The 24,664-nt window shown below is 45.6% G+C and overlaps 1 protein-coding gene and 1 pseudogene across 1 annotated transcript; one reads left to right on the top strand and one right to left on the bottom strand.

Annotated features, from left to right (window-relative positions):
- The first annotated feature begins 3,577 nt into the window (after positions 1-3,577).
- LOC133908532 (lipid phosphate phosphatase 2-like) lies at positions 3,578-13,608 on the top strand (annotated as a pseudogene).
- A 6,476-nt stretch (positions 13,609-20,084) lies between these two features.
- On the bottom strand, positions 20,085-21,719 carry LOC133908533 (AP2/ERF and B3 domain-containing protein Os01g0693400-like). The gene has a single exon (XM_062350600.1). The coding sequence runs from the start codon at positions 21,443-21,445 to the stop codon at positions 20,285-20,287; it is 1,161 nt and encodes a 386-aa protein (XP_062206584.1). The 5' UTR covers positions 21,446-21,719; the 3' UTR covers positions 20,085-20,284.
- Positions 21,720-24,664: the final 2,945 nt, after the last annotated feature.

The following is a 24,664-nucleotide window of genomic DNA, read 5'->3' on the forward strand; positions in this document are numbered from 1 at the left end:
GGCTGAAGTAGAATCAACAGAAGAAGCTACTGAAGAGGCACCTGAACAAGCAACTGAAGCTGAAACTGAAGATATCCTTGCAGCAGCAACTGAAGCTGATGAAGATGGTGTTCAAGAAACACCTAATAAGAGGTACTGCCACTTCCTTTGTTTACTATCAATCAACACCTTCCATTTGTACTTGACACCTAACATTTGTGCATATGTACTGCTTTTTTTAGGAAGAGAGCAGGAGAAGGAACTTCCTCCAGGAAGAAGCATAAGACCCCCAAGAAGAAAAAGACACCTAAGAAAAAGAAAACTCCAAAGAAGAAGAAGACACCCAAGAAGAGGAAGGAACAAGCTGCCACTAGTGCACCACCTGCTAGGGTTGTTAGGAGTCTATCATATTATATAGGCATGTGAATTTGTGTTATGGCTGTTTGGATCTAGGCATGAGAACTTGTGTTATGTTCTGGTTTTATTTTGTGGTCATGTGAACTTGTAATCTGGGCATGAGAACTAGTGTTATGTCTTGGTTTTATTTGGTGGTCATGTGAACTTGTAATCTGGGCTCGAGACCGTATATGTGGACAAGTCAGTTTATATCAGTTTTGAACAATCTGTTACATGTGCTATTATGCAGTCATATAATAAGTATGTTGTATGAATGAATGAATGTTTGAGTTTGACAGACATCTCAAGTTGTATGAATGAATGTTCAACTGGCTAGTGCTTCTACCTGGTTGCAAGAAAAACATGTACATCTTACTTCAACCAGAATATCAGTTAGAGACTAGATCTTGGTTGCACACCACTAAACCCAATTTTCTGCCATCTTTATAGATGCATCAACTCATAGATGTTGCAAACTTTGCTTATTTTAGCTATGCTTATCCAAGTGTGTCAATACAGACCAATGAAGAGAGTTGCAAGCTAGCCTGTTTGACAAAGTTATTCAATATATTCTGTTATACCTAAAGGTGCAGCTGACACATTCACCACCCTCACCAAAGCACAACATGCTTTTGCAGGAGTTATTTTCTCTCATTGTGATAATCTTTGCTACAATAGTTTCACTTAGAAGACAACATCATAAAAAAGGAAATGGCATACAAGCACATATGAGTTGAAACCAGGAAGAATAGCAATTGAGTTCAAATAGCATACAAGCACACATATTGCAAAGTACTCAATATTTCCATACAGCCATACAAGCATGCATGACTCAGTTATGAAAATTTCCATTTTTTCTCATACAAGTCACTTGCAAAGTACTGTCAACATGACTCCTATCATACAACTAACATGACAATTCAAAAGCCAACATGACATACACTACACATCACTTGTACAACACTGCAATAGGCACTCCCAGCATACATCTCAAACAAGTAGTAACAACGCACGCACTATCTGCTTCAAGTCCTTTCTTCCCCCATGCACACCATTGTGCTCAGCGACATATATGCTGCTTCATTTTCATTATTTCATTCGTCAGTTAGCCAATCTGATGCTTCAACTCCACAAATTGCTGATTCCCATCTCCAATTTCACCAGCGCGACTGTTGTTAACATAGCATGGCACACTACCTTCTTCTAATAACCCCTTGTAGCGCACAAAGGACTTGTACTCGTTCTCCCACTTGTAAAAACCGCAAGTCGCTGGATCATCCTGCCATGGGAAACAAAATAAAATCAAACATGAACACCATTCGAATATAATGCCAAAGTCAGCAAATTGCATCGAATCGATACAACTAACCTGCACATTGTTCTCACACTTGTAGAACACTCACCCATAACTCACAGTTTGCTTAGTCTTTAGCTTAATCACACGAAACCCACACTCAGGGCAATCAACAAGGGGAAGCTCCTTCCCGTTGCTACCGGTTGCACTAGGCCTTGACGTCGCCTTCATCGGACTACCCCCAAACCCCAGAATGGGACATGGTTGCGCTCCAGACTGTGCTAGAGGCCACCAAGGATCTCGCCTCCACGGAACTTAGATGAGCTTCACCTCCATCGCCGGTGAGGGCTCACCTTGCCCTTAGCTGGAGACAGAGTTGGTGACACGTTGCCAGAGTCCTCGCCGTCTACTCCATCGCCAGTAACGAGCAAGTCACCTTCACTGCCAGAGTCACCGAGCAGTCACCGTTGGAGACGAGCTAGGTTTAGTTATAGAAGAGGGTGGGGAATAGGGACTCGGTCTAGAGACTGCGACCAGAGCCAGTCTCCAGAGCCAACATACACGGGGCGAGTAGGGGCAATTTTGTCCACACGGAAGTACGTATGTGGCAGGTACATCAGGAAACGTATGAAATGTCATTTTTCCAATTCCATCGTTTTTGTAATGGCACGACTCTAAAATCCTGAATTATAATGACATATATAAATCGTGACCTTTATGATGGCATACATCCAATTTTCCCTATGAAAAAAGGATTATCAACAGAGCAATTCAAGACAATTCGATCCAGTCATCAAACACAACGACGATCACACTGCGACGGGGTGTTAGCATGACGTTGTCCATTATATTTTCTGTTGTATACGTCCTAGTCTTTAGGATAGTCTCCTAGCTCATAGTGACTCTGTCATTGTTTGTTATGGCCTAACAATCTCTCTGTACATGCATATATACCCGATGTACCAATCAATACAGTTCAGATTGCATCTCTCTCATTCTCTACACTTAAAATCCCAACACCAGTGATAGATAGATTAATTTGTAGACAGAATAATACATGCACACATAAGTGCATTTAGTGATCAAAACGTGTTCAAGTGCGTGTGTACATCCAACCTTATAATTAAAAAAACTACTACAACATGCATAATATTAAATACTAGTACAACGTAAGGCAATAACACCAAAATGCTTTTTCCTAGGACATTCTCTAGGCAGGCCAAGTTTGGAGCGTTGAATTGCAGCGGGATTTGAACTTATTACTTCAAGAGAAGGAGAGAAAGAAGAGAGAGATGAGATGATGGGGGAGGAAGAGAAGATCAACCCCTACTTAGCTTCCTCGGCCTCCGCCACTGGCAAAGAGAAGACCGAGATCGATCATGATTAGTCTAACACTTCCGGATTAGGAAACATAAGCATCACAAGATTAATTTATCTTTGTCCTCGGCGTGTCAGCCTCTGCTGTTCAGGTGCCCTAGTATTGTGAACAGTAGGGGCTCACCTTGCCCTGCTTCCAGCCCCTGGCTCCGCAGAGAAAGGCATGAAGGAGCTAGTGGCGACTCTCGGACCAAGCGACCACGGCAGCGGGAGAGCCCGGTTAGTGGGAGGTGGCGGTGGAAAGTGAGGTCTGGCGCCGGGAGCCAGGCCCAGGCGTATGGAAATAAAAGGATGGAAGGAGGGAGGCGGAGCGCCGGCGCCCGTACCGCCGCCGACGGTGGCGGAAGACGATGACAACAACGCGTTGATCCTCAGACTTATGGGCCGTTAGCAATTGGTCTAGACCATAGCCCATCCAGCAAAAGTAATCAGATCCACACGGCCCACCTGAATCGGCCCAACCAGTGTTTTGAGCCTTAACCTGCCTGCCAACCCGAATCAAGCCAGGTCAGATGATGCATGCCAGACAGAGCAGTATTCCCGCCTGTGACGATCAGATCGGTCAAATTCACCCGCCGTGCCTCCCCGTGTTGGCCAGTCTTCTTGAATGGCGGCGGCGGGCGGGGACTTCTCCAGTCCTCCGCCATTAGCCTTGTCCGCCTTCCCCTCCGTTGAATTTTTCATTAGAAAACGGGAGCCGGCGTGCAGACGGCGAAGGGAACCCCTGCGAGACGCATGGTATCACAGGACAGAGGACAGTAGAAAAGAAAAAAGGAAGGTGAGGGAAGAGGGTAGGAGGAGGACAAGAACGCCATACGCTGGTACATTCTGTACTCGTATGTAATGTGGCTGTTTCTGTACGCGCTTGCAGGCGATTGCTCATGGTTGTGTTGTTCTCACTCTGCAGCCGTGCCGCGGAAGGAGACGAGGGGAGCAGGGTGGAGCCAAAGCGGTGGTTCCTTTTGCGAATACCTTGGTTGAAGGTTTGGAATTTATTTCTCTCCTCTTCGGCTTCTCCTGTGGAGTTGTCGTGATTAACTTCCGCGCGGATTGTCCGGAACTAGGGGCGGCAAAACGTCGAGCGCCTGGCGTCCGTCTCTGTGCCACAGATAAATGGCTCATGTTCTGACCGTGGTGGGAGGGGTTGCTAGAACCAGTTGCTTGTTGCTCCTCCTTGATTCCTTAAACGGTCGCTTGTGAGCATACTTGAGTGTATGATTGTGAACAGAGGAATTGGCCAATGATGATTCCCCTTCTCCCCTAGCTCACTTTTTTCTTTAGTTAGCCCAAGGTTTCATTTTCCATCACTCTCGAATTTTAGAGTGGACAACAGGTTAAGGGGATTACTGTTCGTGGTAATGTGTCACTAATTGAATGTTGCGTTACCGCAATTGCATGGTCGATCAATTCTCATATTGGTTATACGTGATATTTACATCGGTTAGATCGTGGTCCTCGTCCTTGGTTGGGAAACCATAGCGCTGAGGGTTGTATGAACTTAGTTCTTTTTCTTCTTAATATATTGATACACAGCTCTCATGCGTACCCTTGAGTTTAATGGTCGAGGTCCCCATTTCAATTAGTAACGTGGAGTGCGTACTGATTATGATAGATTGTTCTCCTTTCCACCCCACCATCATAATTGGCTATGATGCTGCTGAACATGCATCGGGCAGAATTTGACAAGCTCTGATGTCAGTTATGAACTTATGAAGTTTTGGGTGAAATAATTGATTCCAGGTCAGCCTAGTGCCTGCTGTACTTCCCCCTAAAAATTGCGAGATTAGCAATGATAATTATCGATACTTACCTCAGCTAACAATTATGGAGTCAAATTGCTAGGTTCTACGACAAAGCGACAATTAGACAAGTGCAATGGTAGTCCTTATTACCTCTTAGGTAGTGGAAAATCAAGGTTCTTAATTGACAATATCAATTATATAGTTGGTTTGACGAATAGGCATATTTTTCCTCTAATTTATTTAGTGGATTTCTTAAATTTATTTGGCTTATTCACAATTCAGGGCTCAGGAGGAGGTGCCAGCGCCACCCGCACCCATTCATCTGGGAGTTCCAACTCCCTATATTACTTCTCATGGATCCAAAGTTGCACGGCTACACATGTATGACTCGATTGTGCTATTTCTTCTAGCTGTATTAGATGGAGTTCTAAATATAATAGAACCATTCCATCGATTTGTCAGATCAGATATGATGACAGATCTCAGATACCCCATGAAGGACAACACAGTGCCATTTTGGGCTGTACCGGTATATACTGTTCTCTTTTAGCTCTGCCCTGTTGATTTCAGCTTTCCTTTTAAGTACCTTTTCTTGAAATCATGTTTACGCAGATAATTGGTATCATTGGACCTATGATTATCATAACTGGGATATATTTTAAGAGAGGAATGTATATGATCTGCATCATGCCATACTAGGTACTTCCGTTTTCTTGCCTGATTTTTTGTGCTAGTTTATACATTTATAATTTGTTCTGAAATCTAGCGTGTCCTATCAGGTCTCCTATTTTCGGTACTTATCACTGCCGTTTTAACTGATGCGATTAAGGATGGTGTTGGCCGACCATGTCCAGATTTCTTCTGGCGCTGCTTCCCTGATGGAGTGCCAGTAAAGCTCTAACTTTTAGGCAAACCTTAAGAATAACTCACTTGCAGCCCTTGTGCAATTACATTGCATATTTGCATCTGAATTGTCTATGAAAGCTTACAGCTTTACTTGTCATTTAGGCGTATGACAACATCACTACAGGCGCCATATGCCATGGCGAGGCTAGTGTTATCAAAGAAGGTCATAAGAGCTTTCCAAGTGGTCATACTTCATGTAAGTGACATTATTCTTTACATACAGAGGGATCAATCCCATGTTCTAAGAAGTAAAGGCGTGGAACATATCCTCCATTTTATGGCACCAAACTCCCTTCTGGGTAGTATTACAAATGCATTTCTTGCCTCTTTCTAAGATCCAGTTTTTGTTTTAGCTACTGTTGGATATTTCTTAATCAGCTACTAGCATGGGACAAGACGTTTCATAAGTTCTTTTATTATTTTGGTGAAGCTGTCTAGATACAAATGTATTGCCATTCTTTCCACTTTTATTTGTCTACATGATCCTTTTAGCTCTTTCGGCCAAATATTCCATGCTTCTTTTGCTACTGTTGGTCATTGAGGTTGTGAATTCTACGTTGCATTCATTTATGATTGCCTTTGCTGCATGACACAAAAAATTGCTACTGCTGATGGAAGTGTGAATTATACGTTGCATTCATTTATGATTGCTTCTGCTGCGTGACACAAAAAATTGCTACTGCTGATGGAAGTGTGAATTATCTTGATTAAGTAAAGAGGATAGTGCTGCCCATTTGTTGTATGAGTATATTCTGTATACTTTAACAATTCGCAGTTTATTTGTTACTACATGACTGTTCTGTCTAATCATAATGTACTTAACTACATTCTGCTCCACCTTCTGAAAATAATATGGCGTGTTAGTTTCCATTGGTTGCAGTAATGCTATTCCATTTGGTTCCCTCGAGCCATACAGCCTTGGTCTGTTTCTCAGTTCATATTAACTGCTAACTGTTACACAATCTTGTGGAGGTTCAGTTAGCATGTCCGAGCACAAACTATTGCTCATTCTAGGATATATGAGTTTTTTCATTCCAACTGTTATTGTTGGTGTTGTCCTCACAGGTTTATGTTTCTCTTAGGGTCTTTTGCTGGCCTTGGCTTCGTTTCATAGTATCTGGCTGGTAAAGTCAAAGTTTTTGATCGAAGAGGGCATGTTGCAAACTCTGCATTGTCCTTTCCCCTCTGCTTCTTGCTGCCTTAGTGGCAGTTTCTCATGTTGATGACTACTGGCATCATTGGCAAGATGTATGTACTGGTGGATTGCTTGGTAGGTTTTTAGTACCCCCACCCAATCTCCACTCCACCACTAAAAATTGGAAATGTTATGTACATATGATTCTTGAAAGATTAACTTACTGTTAGAACTGTGCAGGACTGGCAGTTGCTTCCATTTGCTGCATGCAGTTTTTTCCACTGCCATCTTATGAAAATGGTATGCTTGTCCCGAGTAAATTGTGGTTCCATTTGCTGCATGCAGTTTCATCTTTGCTGATCTTAGACTATAGTAGCAAGTACTTAGTGGGTGGTGGCCATTGTTAGGAACAACAACTTTAGTCAATAGTAGCCCTTAGGGGGGCAATATAGGAGGTTCGACATCACTCAGCTGGTGTGTTTGACGGCGAGGAGCACGGAGGATGCGTGGTGATGGCACGCAAGGTACGACCATTTGAGTTTTCAGGAGCTGGGGAAGCTTGCTCGCGAGGACATGGTGCACGAGCTGCCACGGATTGATCAGGTAGATCAGATTTGTGACAGCTGTTTGGTTGGAAAGCAGCAACGGTCACCGTTCCTTGATGAAACTAAGTATCGAACAAAGGAGGCACTGGAGCTCATTCACAGCGACATATGCAACCCCATCACGCCTAGGACACCAAGAGGTAAGAATTACTTCCTCCTTCTAGTGGACGATACCAACAGATACATGTAGGTGGTGCTGCTGGGCACCAAGGATCAAGCAGCGGCGACGATCAAGCGGTTCCAGAGCTTGATGGAGGTGGAAGCTGGCTGCAAGATCAGGGTGCTCATGACTGTTCGTGGACGTGAGTTCACGTCGGTAGACTTCACAGAGCACTGCGCCGACACGGGAGTTCATCGACCCCTTTTTGCCGCAACAAAACGGAGTGGTCAAGCGGCGAAATCAGTCGATGGTGGTGATGGCACACTGTATGATGAAGGCAAAGGGGATGTCGGACATGTTCTAGGGTGAGGCGGTGACCACGACGATGTTCGTGCTCAATTGTGCTCCCACCAGGAGCCTTGACAGGAAGACGCCATTTGAAGGCTGGCACGGAAGATGCCCAGCTGTGCACTTCTTGCACACTTTTGGGTGTGTCGCACATGTGAAGATCGTCAAGCCCCATTTGAAGAAATTGGAGGACCGGAGCAAGCCGATAGTGTTCATCAGTTATGAGGAGGGAACCAAGGCGTACTGTGTCTGACCTTGCAGTCAAGTGTGTGCATGTGACCAGGGATGTGGTCTTTGACGAGGCGGCACAGTGGCCGTGGGCAAGCAGGGCATGACGACGAATCACAATGGAGAGTTGTTCACCATCCAAGTTAGTACACTGCTTGTACTGGCGGACGCACCGCTGCGACACGACACCACCAAGCCTGGTACGCCTACATCAGCTGCTAGTCTCTCTGTTCCGGTCTCTACTTCACCACACGGTCGGGCGGGAGCACAACAGGGTCGACATCAAGCCGACACCCAATGCCAGTAGATGTGGTGCTTGTGGGCATGTATCCTGTGCCGCCACGGAACCCAGCTGCAACACTAGAGAGCGTGCAGTCATCGCCAGCGGTGTTCTCGGTTGGCGTCCAATTCAAGTCGCCTCCTTCAAACATCTCAGCGCAACTCGACGACGACCATGGCGACTGTCCAATGCTCTTCCGCTCCTACGACAACATCATTGGGCCTGTTCCACCGTCGGGTTACACGACGAAAGATCTCCCTGTTGTCGAGCTTCACATAGTGAGCGTTGAGGAGCCCTCATCCCTTGCAGAGGCTGAGTAGCACCAGTACTGGCGCCAAGCGATGCTAGAGGAGATGAAGTCGATCGAGGAGAACAAGACATGGGACCTCGTCGACTTACCCGCTGGCCATCGTCCAATTGGCTTGAAGTGGGTATACAAGGTGAAGAAGGATGAACATGGAAATGTCGTCAGATACAAAGCAAGGCTCGTGACGAAGGGATACGTCCAGCGACAGGTCATTGACTTTGAGGAGGTGTTTGTGCCGGTGGCGCGTCTCGTGTTCGTGCGGCTGCTCATCGCTGTTGCGGCACAGAACGGCTAGGTCCTCAACAACGACCTTGAGGAGGTGGTGTACGTCGAGCAGTCTCCAGGATTCATCGTCGTCGAGCCTGGTGTTGCGCCTACGGAAGGCGCTCTACGGGCTTCGTCAAGCACCGCGTGCGTGGAATGCCAAGCTCGACAACAGCCTCATGTCACTTGGTTTCCATAGGAGCAGCGTCGAGCATGGTCTATACACCTGCGACGGTGGCAAGGCATGTCTGATCGTTGGGGTGTACGTGGACAACCTCATCATCACTGGCTCAAGCGTCTCTGAGCTCAGCAAGTTCAAATGCAAGATGAAGGATCTGTTCTGCATGAGTGACCTCGGGTTACTTAGCTACTACCTCGGCATCGAGGTTCGCCAGGACAATGGCGGGATCACGCTGAGCCAGACGGCCTATGCTGAGAAGATATTGGAGAAGGATGGCATGAAAGGATGCAATTCATGCCATGTTCCGATGGAGACGCGTCTCAGACTGAGCAAGGTCAGTACTGGCACACTGGTGGATGCAACTCATTACCACAACATTGTTAGGAGTTTGCGGTATCTCGTCCACGCTTAGCTAGACATTACTTTCGTCGTGGACTATGTCAGCCGATTCCTGGAGGCTCCCAGGGATGAACATCTCACTGCAGTCAAGCATATTCTACGCTACATCACCGGCATAAGCCACTACAGGATTCAATACTCAAGGAGGAACAGAGTGGAGCCAAGCCTGGTGGGATATAGTGACAGTGACATGGTTGGTGATGTGGATGATCGAAAAGGCACGACAAGGGTAATCTTCTTCTACGAAGGTAATCCCATAACCTGGCAGTCACAAAAGCAGAAGGCAATCGCATTGTCCATGTGCGAGGCCGAATACATTGCTGCAGCCGTAGGTGCATGTCAGGGTGTATGGTTAGCTCGGCTACTGGGAGGTATCCTTGGCAAGACACCCAGTGCGCTAGAGCTCAAGTTGGATAACCAACCTGCAATTTCTCTGAGTAAGAATCCAGTTCACCATGACCGGAGCAAGCACATAGACACGCGTTATCACTACATCCGGGAATGTGTGGAGGTCGGCCAAATTCAAGTCAAGTTTGCAAGCTCGAGTGATCAGCTTGCAGATATGTTCACGAAGTCACTCGGACACGTCAGGTTCCTGGAGCTACGCAAGATGATTGGTGTCGTTGATCTTCAGTAGAGCAAAGCAAGAATTAGGGGGTGAATGTTGAATAAGTCTTGTTTGCTTAGTAGTTTCAGTTTGCTCAGCACGTTCCCTGGCTGTGCACAGTTGTAGCTCTAATGCATGTGAGTTCATGCGGTTACATTCCCTGGTTGTACACAGTTGTAGCTCTGGTCGTGGCGCACACGTTGGAGGCCTCAACGGTCACGTTCTGTTTTTTGTTCTATAAATAAGGGGAAGAAACCGAAAAGCTGCTGAGGTTCAGAGCAGCGCAAAACTCTCGCGTTCGTGCTCTTGTGCGATCTGTGTTCCATTGGTGTTCGCGTGTGTGAGGTTAGGATTCCAACATAGGGTTTATGTGCGATTTCCGAGGTTTCATGTAGAAATTATCTTCTTTGCTGAGTTCATCACTCAGCGTTTATGAAAGAGTTTCATTTTTATCAAAATGATATAATCCCCTTTTAGATAAACGTATTACAACAGGCCTGACATCCCTAGAGAATTTTGTCTGTTAATGCTTAGGGTTGCTGGGTATATTCCGAGGGTAATAAGACCATCTCCAATAGCTACCTCAAATTTTCATCCTCAAAATACTATTACAGCATCCCCTATCACTAACACTGTAGCAGTACTGTATCACTGGATAGAGGATCTGTTGGAGATGAATTTCCAGTACTACAGTAGACCGTAAATTACTGTAGCACTAGAATCCTCAAATTTGGAGACTCCGTTGGAGATGACCTAACAACGTTGAAGGGTATTCTGATAGCTGTGTCAAAAAGCTCTGGCTCGGAAATTTGCGATTTGCAAACCAAAAACTTGCAGTTTTTTTCTTTCGTATAATTAGTCTACAGAGCATGTCAGGACCTACTTTGGCAGTGTCATGAGTATAGAGGACTGGCAAAGGTGCTACTGCAGTACTGCTGTTAGTTAAGAGGACTGGTGGGTGCGGCAAGCTGTGCACGAAGAGGACCAGTACCAACACATACTCACTCCATTTCATAACACTTGGTATTTTTTATCAAAAGGGTCTTTCAAAATACTAGGCACTTCACGTATCCTAATATATTTTTTACCACTCTTTCCTATTTTACCCCTGTCAATCACCTCTATCTGTATAACTCAATACTAATCATACAAGAGGCATTTTGGTCATAAAATATTTTATCAATGATGGTCTAAATCTCTATAGTTAGTCAAAAATACCAAGTACAGTATTACGAAAGAGAGGCCTAGATATATTGGCAGCCGTCCTGCATGGAAATAGGACATGGTGCAGTGCCATGTGTGGCCATCATGTTTCACGCCAAGGAAATAGGACATTGTTCAGTGTCGTGCGGATGTGGCCCTGCTGTAGCCGCCATCTATCCTCTCTCGATGAGGGCTGCAACCTTCGTCTTTGACAGTTGTCGTGGTGTAAACCCTGCCATCGCTAGTCCTTTCCACGACTGCACATGGTACACTGATGAGTTCGCTTGTGCATGCCAAGCAGAGAAGAAAGGTTAGGAAAGTGATTAAAAAAAGAAAATGATCTCAGAATGTTAAGCTAGCAGCCTCGCACCGTGCACAGGAAGCTTCCTATTTTCAGTGTGAAAAGGCATGCCAGCCATTTCAAGGTCCTGATGGAGTGGAAATGACGGAATGCTAACATTAGCTGCAACCTTTGTTTATAATAATAGTAGTGCTTGATTAAAGAATTAGTATAGCATGATTTTATTCTATATTCGTCATGCAAGTTCCATACCACAGAGTATATATAAAGCACGTCTCATGTGAGAATTCGAGACGGTATATGCTTTCTTTCCGATCAGTACAGTCACGTCACTTGCCTTTTGGAACACATTTGTACTTGGATGCCGATGTTTCATCTGTAGCAAAGAAGCATGAACTTAACATGTCTTGCTTGTACCTTAAAATGAGGATCTATTAACTTTAGCATCATTACTCCCAAAAGAAAAAAAGTATTTAGCATCAGCCAGAAGTGGTTGTTGGATGCTGCTGGCTTCTGTCTCTCTGTACGATTACTTTGTGCTTGATATTATCTGTATGATTACTCTATTGTTTTGATGCATCTGCCACGTGATTCAGGTGATGAACACTGAACGTGAAATTCAAGGCAATGATGTTTGTTGGAACTTGAACCTAGTTCTCACAGTATCACGTTGCTCTACAGTAGTCAGATCAGAATGGATCCATTCAGGCACCTGCACAACATGACCAAATTGGTCCTGCCAAAAACCTGCAACCTGCACCGACATGTGACTTTCAGTTTTCTTAGACCAAATGATACCGTTATTGCTTTTCTTATACTGTATAGCCGTATAAACGTTACTTTCTGGTAGCATCATATTTGTCTTTGACTACTGATAAAACCTTGCTGCAGCGGCCCAAACTTTGCAGCGAAGGATGCAGGGATTAATCATGATGGCAGAGCAGAAGATGGTCCAGTGTGAAGGGCTTCAATTTGTTCAGATTAAATGATGGGCGACTTATTTGTCACTCAGATTTTTCAGCACATTTGAATTGTATCTGGCCACGGAAAGCACAAAGGTTTCTATGATGTGTCCCTGTGAGGTCTGACCAAATTAGACAGACCTGGATTAATGTCTCAACGACCCAATATTATTGACGAACAAATAATTCAGGGCCGTTGAGATGTACTGTTAATTCTGAGATTTTCTTTTTTTAAACCAACGGACAAGAGAGCCATCTATTATATTAAAAAAAATAGTAAAGTCCATACGGATAGGAACACCACCCCTTACAACGCCATCCAAGAAACACAAAGGCTCTGTGACTGTCACACCTCTCAGATTTCCTGGGTCGTCTCCTTTTCTGAAAACCTGGAAGAAGTTTATAAATATTCTGATTAGCTGGTGCACTGGATCATTGGGGGCAACAAGATCCATCATCCATATGCTTGCATTGGATTCCTCGGTTTATTCTCTCTGCTGTACAACTAGCACTGCCGACTTGCAAGAAGCCATGGACAGGCAGCAGGATCAACAGCTAAAACACATGAGAGAAACGAAATGGGTTCAGGAAAGATGCAGAGCGAACAAAGGAATCTGCCAGTTAGTTGATGATGGATTACGACCCTTTGATTTCTTGTCCAGCAGCTGTTAGATCGATGCAAGTTTTGTCAAGGCACGGAGTCCAGAGAAAGGCAAAGTAGCTGTATTCGACGACTGACCGAATCGTGGCGCGGAGACCTCGAGATGAAGCCACCGATTATGTTATTAAGTAGACGAGTCTTACATTTGCATATGATGCAAATTGGACGCATCTATCGGTGCGTAAACTCTGAAGCTAGCTTGCGGATGATTCGGTTTACTTTACTCATTGGTGCAGTAGTGCTGGTGTCAAACTAACCAGCTAGGAGACGTCTTTCCGAGAGCTTAATTTTTCATCAGCAGCACATGCACGATTAGCTGACGTTGAGGCTGTAGGTTCGGTGCCATTTCTGTCGCTTTGTGGAAGACAAATTGAGGAGGATCGTTGACGACGTGCTGTGATAGTTTGCTAATGTTGTTTCCTCTGATCCATGATTGTCATTGGTCAAAGAAAGCGCCCGTACATATATATTGATGGATTGGAGCAAAAGCATATGTATAAGATACGATGATGAGGATATGTATGCGAATGCATGGGTTTGTCAACTGGCGCACAGAATTACACATTAAACTAAATTAAGTTGTCAAGAATCCTGGTTTTTCTCGTTAAGGTAGAATTTTCTTTTAATGATAGGTGGTAAGGTAGAATTTTTTTTTAGTGGTAGGTGGTATACCATGGACAATGAGACGGTTACGATACTTCGTCAATTTTTATCTTTAATAGGTGTTGTTTGAGTATGTGTGTATCATAATGTGACTGTACATACGTCTACGTGTTATATTTGTTTCTAAATAAAATTGTCAAAAACCTGTGTAGAAACTATGTATGCATACGTACCTACCTTTGCCGTATTCTGACTGCTTTTGATGCATTACACGTACCAAACCTTCACACCATTCTGAGTTCTGACTGCATGCTTTTGACGCATTATAGTATTAATTACGGGCAGTTAAACATTGCAGCGATCTGAGTGGCCCGCAATAATGTCGCCATCGCTGTACGTGTCCAGCTATTATACTATGCGTGCATGTATGCCGGTAATAAATAACACAACTAGTACTCCAACGTTAAAAAAAAAGAACAAAGTGGAATAGCGCGCTACAGCTCGTACGTGAAGAAATAAAGACACTACCGGCCAAGTTCGATTTGGTTCGTTTTTCTTCTTCCATAGATAGTCATAGAAATCGGTCGTGCAGAGGGAGATCCATGCATGCATCTGCGTTTTTCAGAAACCATGCATGTTTCAAACGGTACTGAAGTAGTGATAGTGCAACCACCCCAGATTAATAGTAAACTATACATAAACTACTCCATCCATTCAAAAATAATAGATATTTTTTTTAAATCAAACTTTATATACTTTGATAAACATTTAATCAAATTGTAAAAATATCTAGGTATAACAATTATACTACTAGATTTATAATTTAAAATAATTTTATACTATATAGGTTTTGTAGCTATAAATAATATATATTATTAGAAAATCTCGATTAAAATCTAACTTTAAAAACCAAATCAAAAAATACATCTATTATTTTTAAACAGATAAAATATAGTCTATGCAAGTGATGGAGCCTAACCACTTGACCAAGAGCTAGCTTGCTTTTGATATGCTCCTGAGTGCATGCTTGATCAGGCGTCGGCAGCTTGATTGCATGTGAGAGGATTGACCAGTGTCCAGCGGCCGCCAATGGCGTCGCCGATGCCCATGTGGGCGTACTACTAGTACGTGCTTAGGCTTATCCGTCCACACCTCGCAGCTCAAGTGGGCTTACATTAGGCGCATGTGGCGTGGCATGCTGGCTGTTTGTGATCTGTGGCGCCTTTGCGGTGAAGTCCATCCACGCAAGCAGCGGATTAACTAATCTGATGGGGGACGGGCTGCTGAATATCTTCTCCGAGTTGCTTCTTGATCCGGAAAGCTATTACACCAGATTACAACAGGCCAACCTGTCGATTTCACAACAATAGGGCTGCTTCGGTGGTAAGGTAGCTAGCGAACGATCCAGCTGGAGGTGGTCTCACGAATCATGCGGTTTAACCCTGGAGATCCAACGTTATCGCGTGTACAGTCCCCTTTCGGTTTATGTACCAGGTTCCAGGCAAGTGCTGTGGTAGTGTGGTTCAAGGTGTGCTGAAAAAGTGAAAATCAGGTCTTTTCGTGAACAACTGTACGCTGCCAAATTTTAAACATCGATCCAAAAGAGTTCGGCAAACATGCGTTGATTGACCGGTCCCAAATCCAAACTGCCGTTCCTTCGTTTACTTGCTACAAAAACATACGCATAAAGCGCGGCGTTGACTTGCTACAAAAGCCCCACCATGCAATGCGAGGCCTACTGCACATGCAGCAGGGATTAGTATATGTAACCCCAATTTGGTACTCTCGCACCTGAATAATCAACCCCGAATTAGCAGAGATCACTTGGTGCATGTTTCTTGCGTCCTCATTTCCCTACCAACACGCGGAAACTGACGACGCGGCAGCCCTGCATGTGGCCACACCGGCATCGCTGCCGCGGCAAAAGAAAAACACGGCTGCAGCTTTGCAACTTGGCTGAAGAGGACAGTAAAAGCAAGGCGTCTCCACAGGCAGGGCGGCACGGCAGGCCCTCTTATCTCCGCGCCAGCGATTCTGCCGCCGCCGACTCTATCCCCGGGTCTCCAAAAGTCGCGCTGCTACTCTGGCTGTTTTGTTACTGCGTGTCGTGTCCCGTTCCGCGTCGCGTGCCCCCCCCCCCCTCCCCAACCTGGTCCAGCCCCCCGACCTCTGCCGGTGTGCAGGGTGTGTGCCACACTGCCATGGCAATAAACCGGCGGGGCCTCCTCTCCCGTGGTTCCCATGCGTGCTTCGCCGCAGTGGGAAACTTCCAGGAAGAGCGTGGTGGGGTGGGGGGACTTGACTTTGCGGTGCGAGACAGCCGCTGGGGCTGGGCTTCTCAAAAGGCAGCCTGATTCAGGTTTTCCATGGCGTGGCATGCAACAAGAGCTGCACAAGTAGCTATAGGCCTGCGTTATTGTCCTCTGGGGCTCTGCTGGGAGTACTCATTAGCTCTGAGTAGTAATTTCTTTTATCATAAATATTTGTCATTTTTATTTTTTAATCATAATTTCTATTAGAACATAGTTACAATGTTTACTAAAAATATAATGTTATAAAAATATTTTGTTAAAAAAATAAATCTACACATGTAATTTTTATATTTCTAAACTAAATATTTTAAAATCTATCGACGGTTAAAATTTTAAGAATTTAATTAAATCTTTATTAAAACGTCAAGAATTTAAGAGGGGATGTAGTAGTAATTACTATTAGTACAACTTAATTGGTATGGTGTACTGTAGCTATTACACCTGTACTTGCCTTTGTATAGCCGTCGTACGTGCTGGTGTAGGAACGTACTGCTACTGTGTCCTCCATTTCATTTCCCGCACAGAAATAATCTGCAGCACATGTTAGGACGTGACCTGCCTCGCACGGTTGTTGCAAGGTGACCAGACAAACCATTCATGAGGGACATGACCGTGGTAGCGCACACATCTTGTGTGCCTTGATGTTCTAGAGCTATTCTGTGAGATTTTCACCCAGGTCAAAGGTGTAGGCGCCTTACAAGCTCGGTGCAGTGCGGTGCAGTGCAATGCGAGCTACTCTAGCCACACGGCCCCACCCGTGTATGGCATGCACTACCATTTTGCAACCGCCTGTTTGGTTGCTTTAGGAGACCGAGCCGGACCGTCTACGACTGCTCTAGTTTGAGTGTTTAGGGTTTGTTTGGTATAGTTTTAGATTTGAGATCTATATTAGATCGAGTTTGTATAATAAAATAAAATTTAAATTTTTTTTTCATTTCTTAATCAAATTACTTAACTAAATATCTTCGATCCATTCATAGTTACAGATATAGATTTCTCAAAAAATCTAAGATCTGAATCTCTAACAAATAATCCTTTAGTGTCTAAATCATGCATAGTGCAGAATAAAATCTGATATAGATTCTCAATATATTATTTTTAAATACTGACCCATCAGTACTCCAAATTCCGCAGAACCACACGCCGCCCAGAGACTAGTCCCGCATGAATAGTAATCGTCGTCCTGTACTCGCCAAAATCTACACCACCACACCGTCCCTTGTCGCTCTAAAATTTTTACAACTTTTTTTTAATATTTCACCGTATGCAACCTGTTTTAACTGAATTCACTCAAAGAACTTGTATAGAATTGAAACTAAAAATTCTTAAAAATCTACTTTTATAACTTTTAATAATTGCTAGTGCTTAAATAAATTTTCAAAAATCTAATTTTTTTTACTAATATATTCTTCTTATGTGATCTAATTTTTAAAATTATTTTCAGCCATAAGTTATAGCGTAAAAAAGTAAATTTCTTTATCATGTTTTATTTATATACATCTTTATCATCTTATACATCATACCTAGTATCACACTATTCAATCAACCAAGCAAAATCTTATAACTAGTTGTCTCATTCCACATACCAATTAACATATATTACCATACTATACTATATAGTCAATTAAACAACATATTTGTACCACCTCATTCAAAACTATCCCGTTCAATCTCATCCCAACCAAAACAATCTCTTCCATTCTAACTTGTTTCAACTAACTAACACTATCAAGTGTCCATCGGTCGATGTCTCGCTCATTCGTCCAGCCTCGCTCCCATTGGATCACTCTGCTGCTACAAGCGCCAGCAATATTTTAGGCAGGCAAGCCAGAGCCAAACACGAGGCTAGATAGCCGCTCTGTGCAACTTGTCCCCACGTTGCCGCGTGCAGATTATTGAGGCCTCCCCCTGATCCCCTCAAGAGCCGTGACCCCTCAGCGTCTCTATCCGTACGTGTCGATCCATGGAGTCCATCTGTTGGTGACGAGGCATGGCCCGTGAATCGAGGCACGGATGTGATCACCCGCCACACTTGTTTCGTGCATGCCGAATTGCTCATCTATTTTGGACCTTGTCGTGCCGCCTGTGCTCATCAATTTGGACGTAAGCAGCTGCGGCATACAAAGTTGCATGTATTACTGAATACAAAAAGAGTAGCAAACCGGCTGATGATTTTTTGTTCGAAGGGATGGAATTATATTAACAAAGCATCACAGTACATCCCAGTTTGCACCAAAGACCCTAACAAGAAAAATTACATTGGAGTCCATGAGAGTCATTTGCAACCACGATATTTACGTCTCTGATTGCCACCGCAGTAGATGACCACCGGCGTCGGAGATAGCTCCTCTCGCCACATCGACGAGTCATTTGCAGCCATGATATCTGCATCTCTGATCGCTGTCGCCATAGACGATTGCCAGCGTCGGAGATAGCTCCACTGCCACTTCGACAAGGGGTTCCGAATCTTGGAAGCTGCCACATCATCCAACGCCCAAGCTCGAGGGCACATCTAAACCCCTGAAAGACCGTCGACCATCACCTCACCGGATGGCGCAGGGAAAGGAAACCGGTGCCACCACCTTCAAGCAGGAGAAGTGGCCTAGAAAAGGAACTGCGACGGCTCGTTGTAACTCCAGCCACAACGTCCAGAAATCGATCCCGTCGCCGCCGATGAAACCAACGGTCTGGAAGCACCACCCACAAACAGAGACAAACAAAAGCCCTGTCCCGTCCACAACAAGATAGAGTAGAATCAACATCAGTCACTCATCACCGAAGAAAACGCCGTCACCGCTGCCATCGTCGGAGAAGCAGAGGAGGAGCAAACAACCCCAACCGATATCGTCATCGTCTAGATTCCTAACCCTAACCTATCTAAACCTACGCTAGAAAGTAGGAATATATACATCAGACACCAATCTCGACTCCCAATCTCCGACATCAGAGTGGACGCCACAGGCAAGAGCGAGCCAATAAGATTGGTGCCGGAACCAAAATCGCCACTGTTTCGCCCTTGTTTACTGTAGCATAGGGGAAACGAGGGGCGCCGGAACGAAACAACTCTTGTTAAACCGGCTGATGATTACTCCACAAACCAGCGAATCACTACCTTGTTCAGATATCATTGCCTCCTAACGATTTGTCAACCTGCAGAAACCGGCGGACTTGGCAGATCCCACCGGCGAGTTGCCGTTTGTCTCTCTTTGGCCGGCCGGCCGGGTCAAAACCCAAGGGACCAACGTGCGAGCAACCTTCCGTTGGATTTTGAAGTCCCGTGACACCACGATGGTTGCACATGTCGAAGCGCCCAGCCTCGCATGCCGACGATTAAACAAAGACAGACATCTGTGTATATATGTATGTATATGTATATATATGTATACATGTATGTAGCTCGCAACCAGCCAGTCTGTGTTGTGTAACTCGTGCTGCTAATGCGGCGCTGAGATAGAAGAGAGACATGTTGCGCGGCTGCGTCCAACAGACGGCAGTACATTGTTTCGTTTCCAGATCTGTTTTATCCTTTCCCCATCGGCGAGCATATCCCTGCGAAAGGCACTGCTCCTCCTTCCCTGTTGCTGATAAGTTTAGCATATCTCATCTGCAGAAGATGATGTCAGCGTGCATGCATGCTCCCATGGCCGCCTCCCCTGTCATCAGATTCAGATGGCACCTGTAGGGTCAGGGCCTTTTGCAACCTAGGGTACATGCATACATCTAGGGTGTAGTTGTAGCTGCTGCCCTGCTGCACAACTCATCACATCTCGGAAAAAGCATGTGTCAAAAATGCTAAAATTTGTAGGGACTAATTGAAGTGTATCTTCAATTTGGCAAGAAACTAAGTACACACTAGCTAGGCTGCTTGGAATGTTCCTGCGGCTTGTGTGTCAGTTGAGAATCTAGCCTTCTAGGGCTTTCATTTAGTATACACCTTGAGGAGAAGATTACATCGGAGCAAGAGAAAAGAGCTTTCAGAATGGAAATTAACGAACAAAGAAACTAAGATGCCGAAGGTGCTGCCATCTGAAATTTGGCGAGCAAAAACCACTTGCTAGAGAAAGATCGATCGAACTATCAGTAGCATTAGTCTACTACACTAGTGCCAGCTTTACGAGTTGCTTCTTGAACGCCGCCTGCGGAGGCGTCGCAAAGTCCCTAGCTCTCTTGCACCAGGCAAGCTTCTGCTCCGGCGCCGCCGCGGGCGCTGGCGCCATGAGCAGGTCGACGCCGAAGAGCCTCACGGCCTTCGCCGCCGGGGCCGATGATGGCACCACGGGGTTCGTGAAAGCGGCGGCGCTGTTTGGCCGCAGCTTGCAGTCGATGAAGAGCTTGCTGTCGGCGCCGGCGTCCGCGGCGGAGCGGTAGAACCCGACCACGTCGCCGGCGTGGAGGCCCTTCTCCTTGACGAAGCGGCTCCAGCCCTTGGTGAGCACGTAGCTCTGGCTGCTGTTCCAGTACGAGTACCGGAACCGCCACACTTTGCCGGCGGCGTCCTCGAAGTTGAGGAGCACGCCCTTGCTTTCTCCGCCGGCTGACGGGAGCTGGAGTGGGAAGTGCTTCTCGGCGTTCTGCTTCGGTATCACCAGCCGGTTGAGCTTGCCCACGTCGCTGGGGGTGACCGTCTTATCGAAGAGGTGCTCCCGCGCGGCGGCGGGGGCGGCGGGGGAAGGAGGCGAGGGGGAGTGGTTCTTGGCGAGCGATGAAGTCGTGGGCACGGACGAGGCGGCGGCGAAGGCGTGCTTGTTCTGGGCGAGCTCGTTGAAGTAGGTGTGCTTGCGGAGCATGTCGACGATCTCAGCCTTGGAGCGGGACGCGAGGAACAGGAGCTCAGCGGCGGCGTCCGGGTCGGCATCCGCGAGCGGGCGGAAGTTGGTGACCGCGTCGCGCCCGCGGAACCGCTGCGCGGCCACGTCGTAGGCGCGCGCGGCGTCGGCCTCCCCGGCGAACGTGCCGAGCCACACGCGCTGGTGCCGCTCGTAGATCTGCGCGCCCCACCGCCCGTTGGGCTGCGGCACCACGCCCTTGTACCTGGACGATGGCAGCTTCCCGCCCACGCCCACGCCCACGCCCACCGCGGCGCCGCCGGAACCCGAGTCGGCCTCGGCGCCCGGCTCGGCCGCGTCCACGACCGCGCTGGTGGCGCCGCTGCCCATGCGCTCCAGCGGCGGTCCCGCGGCGGCCAACGCCCTGAGCTTGTCCGTGGACGCGCCGCCGCTGCTGGTGTCGTCCACGAGGCAGCTCGTGCTGTCCATTTCAGTTACACCGCCACTAGCTTCGCGCGGAACTGTGCCCGTGTTATGCTTCTGTTGCGGGAGATGTTGGTAGTGTAGGATAGGCCGGGGCTTAGAGGAAGGCACGGGGGATATATAGGATCGGCGGGCGGTGCGTGGCTACTGGCTCGCGCCGTAGTTTCTGGGGACGCCATGCCATTCCATACCATACCAGACCATGTCCGCGTGGGCAAAGAGGCAAATGGTTTGGTTTCGGGTTGTTCTTTTGTGATATTTCCGGTGCTTGGAGACGCTTCTGTGCTGGAGGGATCATGGACGCGAGCACAAGTATTAACGTATTATACAGTACGAGTACGACGACGTCACCACTGGGCTAGTAGTTTCGGCGAGTGGTGACTTGACTTGGTGTGGTGTGGGTCAGTCAACTCAGATCACGCCAAAGGGATTCTCTCGCGGGCAAAATTTTCGTCGTGGAGGAATTTTCGTTTCTTTCAGCATTTTAAAAGGTTTTTTTTACAGTTTCTGTCATAAAGAGATTCTCATATCATTTTCTTCAGGACGAAATTTTCTCTTTACAATTCTCTTTAAATGTAAGTTGTTGAAGATGAAAGAAAATAAAGAAAATAAGAATATAGAAGAAAAAAACGAAATGAAAGTAATATAGTTGAAGAGGATCTAATGGGAGCCTCGGTTAAAAAAAACTCTTGGGAGCCTCAGCCTAGATATAGCCTGTACGGGAAGATCGTTCTTGTTCTTGCTGCTGCGGATGATGTGAGCAAGGCTGGCAGCAGCCCATAGGTGTAGATCGCCACGTCACCCTTGGATCATTTTTCTATTTTGGCTCTTGGCCTTTTTGCGATCAAGATGTGGCATCTTTGTAGTACTTTCTTAACGTTTTGGTTTTAATTTAGTTTATGTGTTTCAGATGGATTGTGTGTTGCTTCTGGTGTCATGGCCTGGTGGATTTTCTCTAGAAGCTTGTAGAGAGAGGGATAAGACAGGAATAGGGATGTAACGTCGAAACGAAATTTCTTTGATGATAGGAATGGTGTAGAATTAGAAACAAGAGACACCTTGGTAATTGTTCACAAGTGACAGGTACGTGGATACATGACCAGCCTAACAGAAATAGTCCAACAACACATAGCTATAGGAGGCTTCCTGCACAGGAACATCACTGTGTCTTCTTGCTATTGAATTTTAGCCTGGATGGTGACACTTCAGGCTTATGGTTTTCTTATCTTAAACATTTCCCAGTTAAGACTATTCGTGGAATCTAATTCAAAACTTCTTTAAATCTCAAAATTCCTATACCATTTCCCTTTCCGAGACACTCCCAAAGGATTTTGAAGTATATTTGTAAGGTTCAAACTATTGGTCCATAAAAGCCGCCATGTATGCCATAATTTTCAAGATACATATACTTGAAAATGCCTTCTCATGTAGTTGTGAATCTAACCATTCATACACAAAACAGTGCGATCAGTGGAGGAGGATGCAATACGGGGGAGAATGTGCAAGGAATGAAAATTCACCCCTTTTATAATATAGAAACCAGGGGCAACCGGGCAATAGCTCTGGAGGCAAGCCACAGCGGCTGGGGGCAGAGATGCATCTTATAAGTGTAGAAATTGCATTATGTAAAACTTTTACTCATTGTACATTAATCACCATGTCAATTTCGTAACGGTATATGCTCCCCATTTTGTGATTGTTTTTTGTTGCCTCCATCCGTGTTGGAATAATCCAAGTGAAGTATCCAACTTACTTGTTTGGAATGAGCTCAACATGCATGAAGAAAAAACACATGCCAAGTTCAGCTTGGCCGTTTGCCCTACTCTACTTGAAACGATGGCAAAGGGCTAAACATTTGCAGATACCCTTTGCACTTTGTTGATTTCAGCCTAAACAAAGCTGTTCCAAGGATAATATTTCCCTGAGTAGTAGTAGTTGTTGTTGATAATCGGCGCATGCATGCCAATCCCAACCGGCAACTTGCGTTTAGAATTTCCATGGGTGCGCGCCGTGCTGTGGCTCTGGCTGGACGTCGCTGGTCTACACGTACACGGGCGACAAAAAGAGCGCGAGAAAAATGGTCAGATTTGTTGCCACTTGCTGCTAGAGCTTATGAGGGCAGCTGTACTGTAGCATTAGATGCGGATACTACAGCAGTTTCATCAAAGTCTACTGTAGCACTAGATACGGATAGTCAGCCAACCTATTAGATATCCCCTGCTACACTGATACGACCGGAGGGAGTACATTCTAAATTTGTAGGCTACTGTAGCATCCATAATACTGTTCGGTAGAGTTAAAAAGAAAAGAATAATGAAAAATAAAGTATCTGTTGAAAATAAAAAATAAAAAATATTATAATAATATTATAAAGAATAAATATTTAAAATATTTACCGGAGATGATCCGATCAAACGTTAAGTAGCTTCCGCAACGAAACAGTACAACGGCGACCTGGCTGCAACTTGACACCTCACGCAGTCACGGCTCGCGGAATTGGACAAATTTGAAAACTGCGACGTGCTGATAATTTTTTCCCACAAAATGTGAGGACTGTGCGATCGATGGGGAGACTTGCTTGGCGGTCTAAACCGGATACTTTTTTGTACTGCTTGCTTTGGTGTGGCGCCAACCTGAGAGAGAGGGAGAGATGCCCTCCCGGAACCGGAAATTGAATGGAAGAAGTCCAACTGACTACGAGTGGTAAACCAGAAACTTGAAAGAACGGCTTTTCTGATTGGATGCCAGGTTGAGTTCAACTTGAATGCCATTGTCTCGAAGAAAAATAGGATGGAGTAAGATTGAGTGAATTTTCTTAGGTTTATTGACACGCGGATATCTCATGACCTGGACACGTATAGATGTTTCCACATAATACAGTATCGAAAAACATCGGATGTCTGTAGAGCGTGATTTGTCGATTCTAGCTCTCGCTTCTCTCTCCAACAGCTACCGTATAGCTGCTTTTTTCAGGCTACAATGAAGCGGGTTGGGGATAGGAGCCGGCAAATTTGTGATCGGATATGGCTCTCGTATCACTGTAGTTAGCGTATGCACGTGGGTCTAAGAGGAGGAGAAGAGTAATGAAAGGCAGAAAATATGATAGCTGTTGAAGATAAAAAATAGAGGATACTATAATAATGTTAAGGAATACTGTAATAATATTCTAGAAAATATATTTTTAGAGTTTCTATTAGAGACACCCTAAACCCACATAGCAATGCG

Source organism: Phragmites australis, chromosome 2, assembly GCF_958298935.1.
Source record: "Phragmites australis chromosome 2, lpPhrAust1.1, whole genome shotgun sequence".
NCBI lineage: Eukaryota > Viridiplantae > Streptophyta > Magnoliopsida > Poales > Poaceae > Phragmites > Phragmites australis.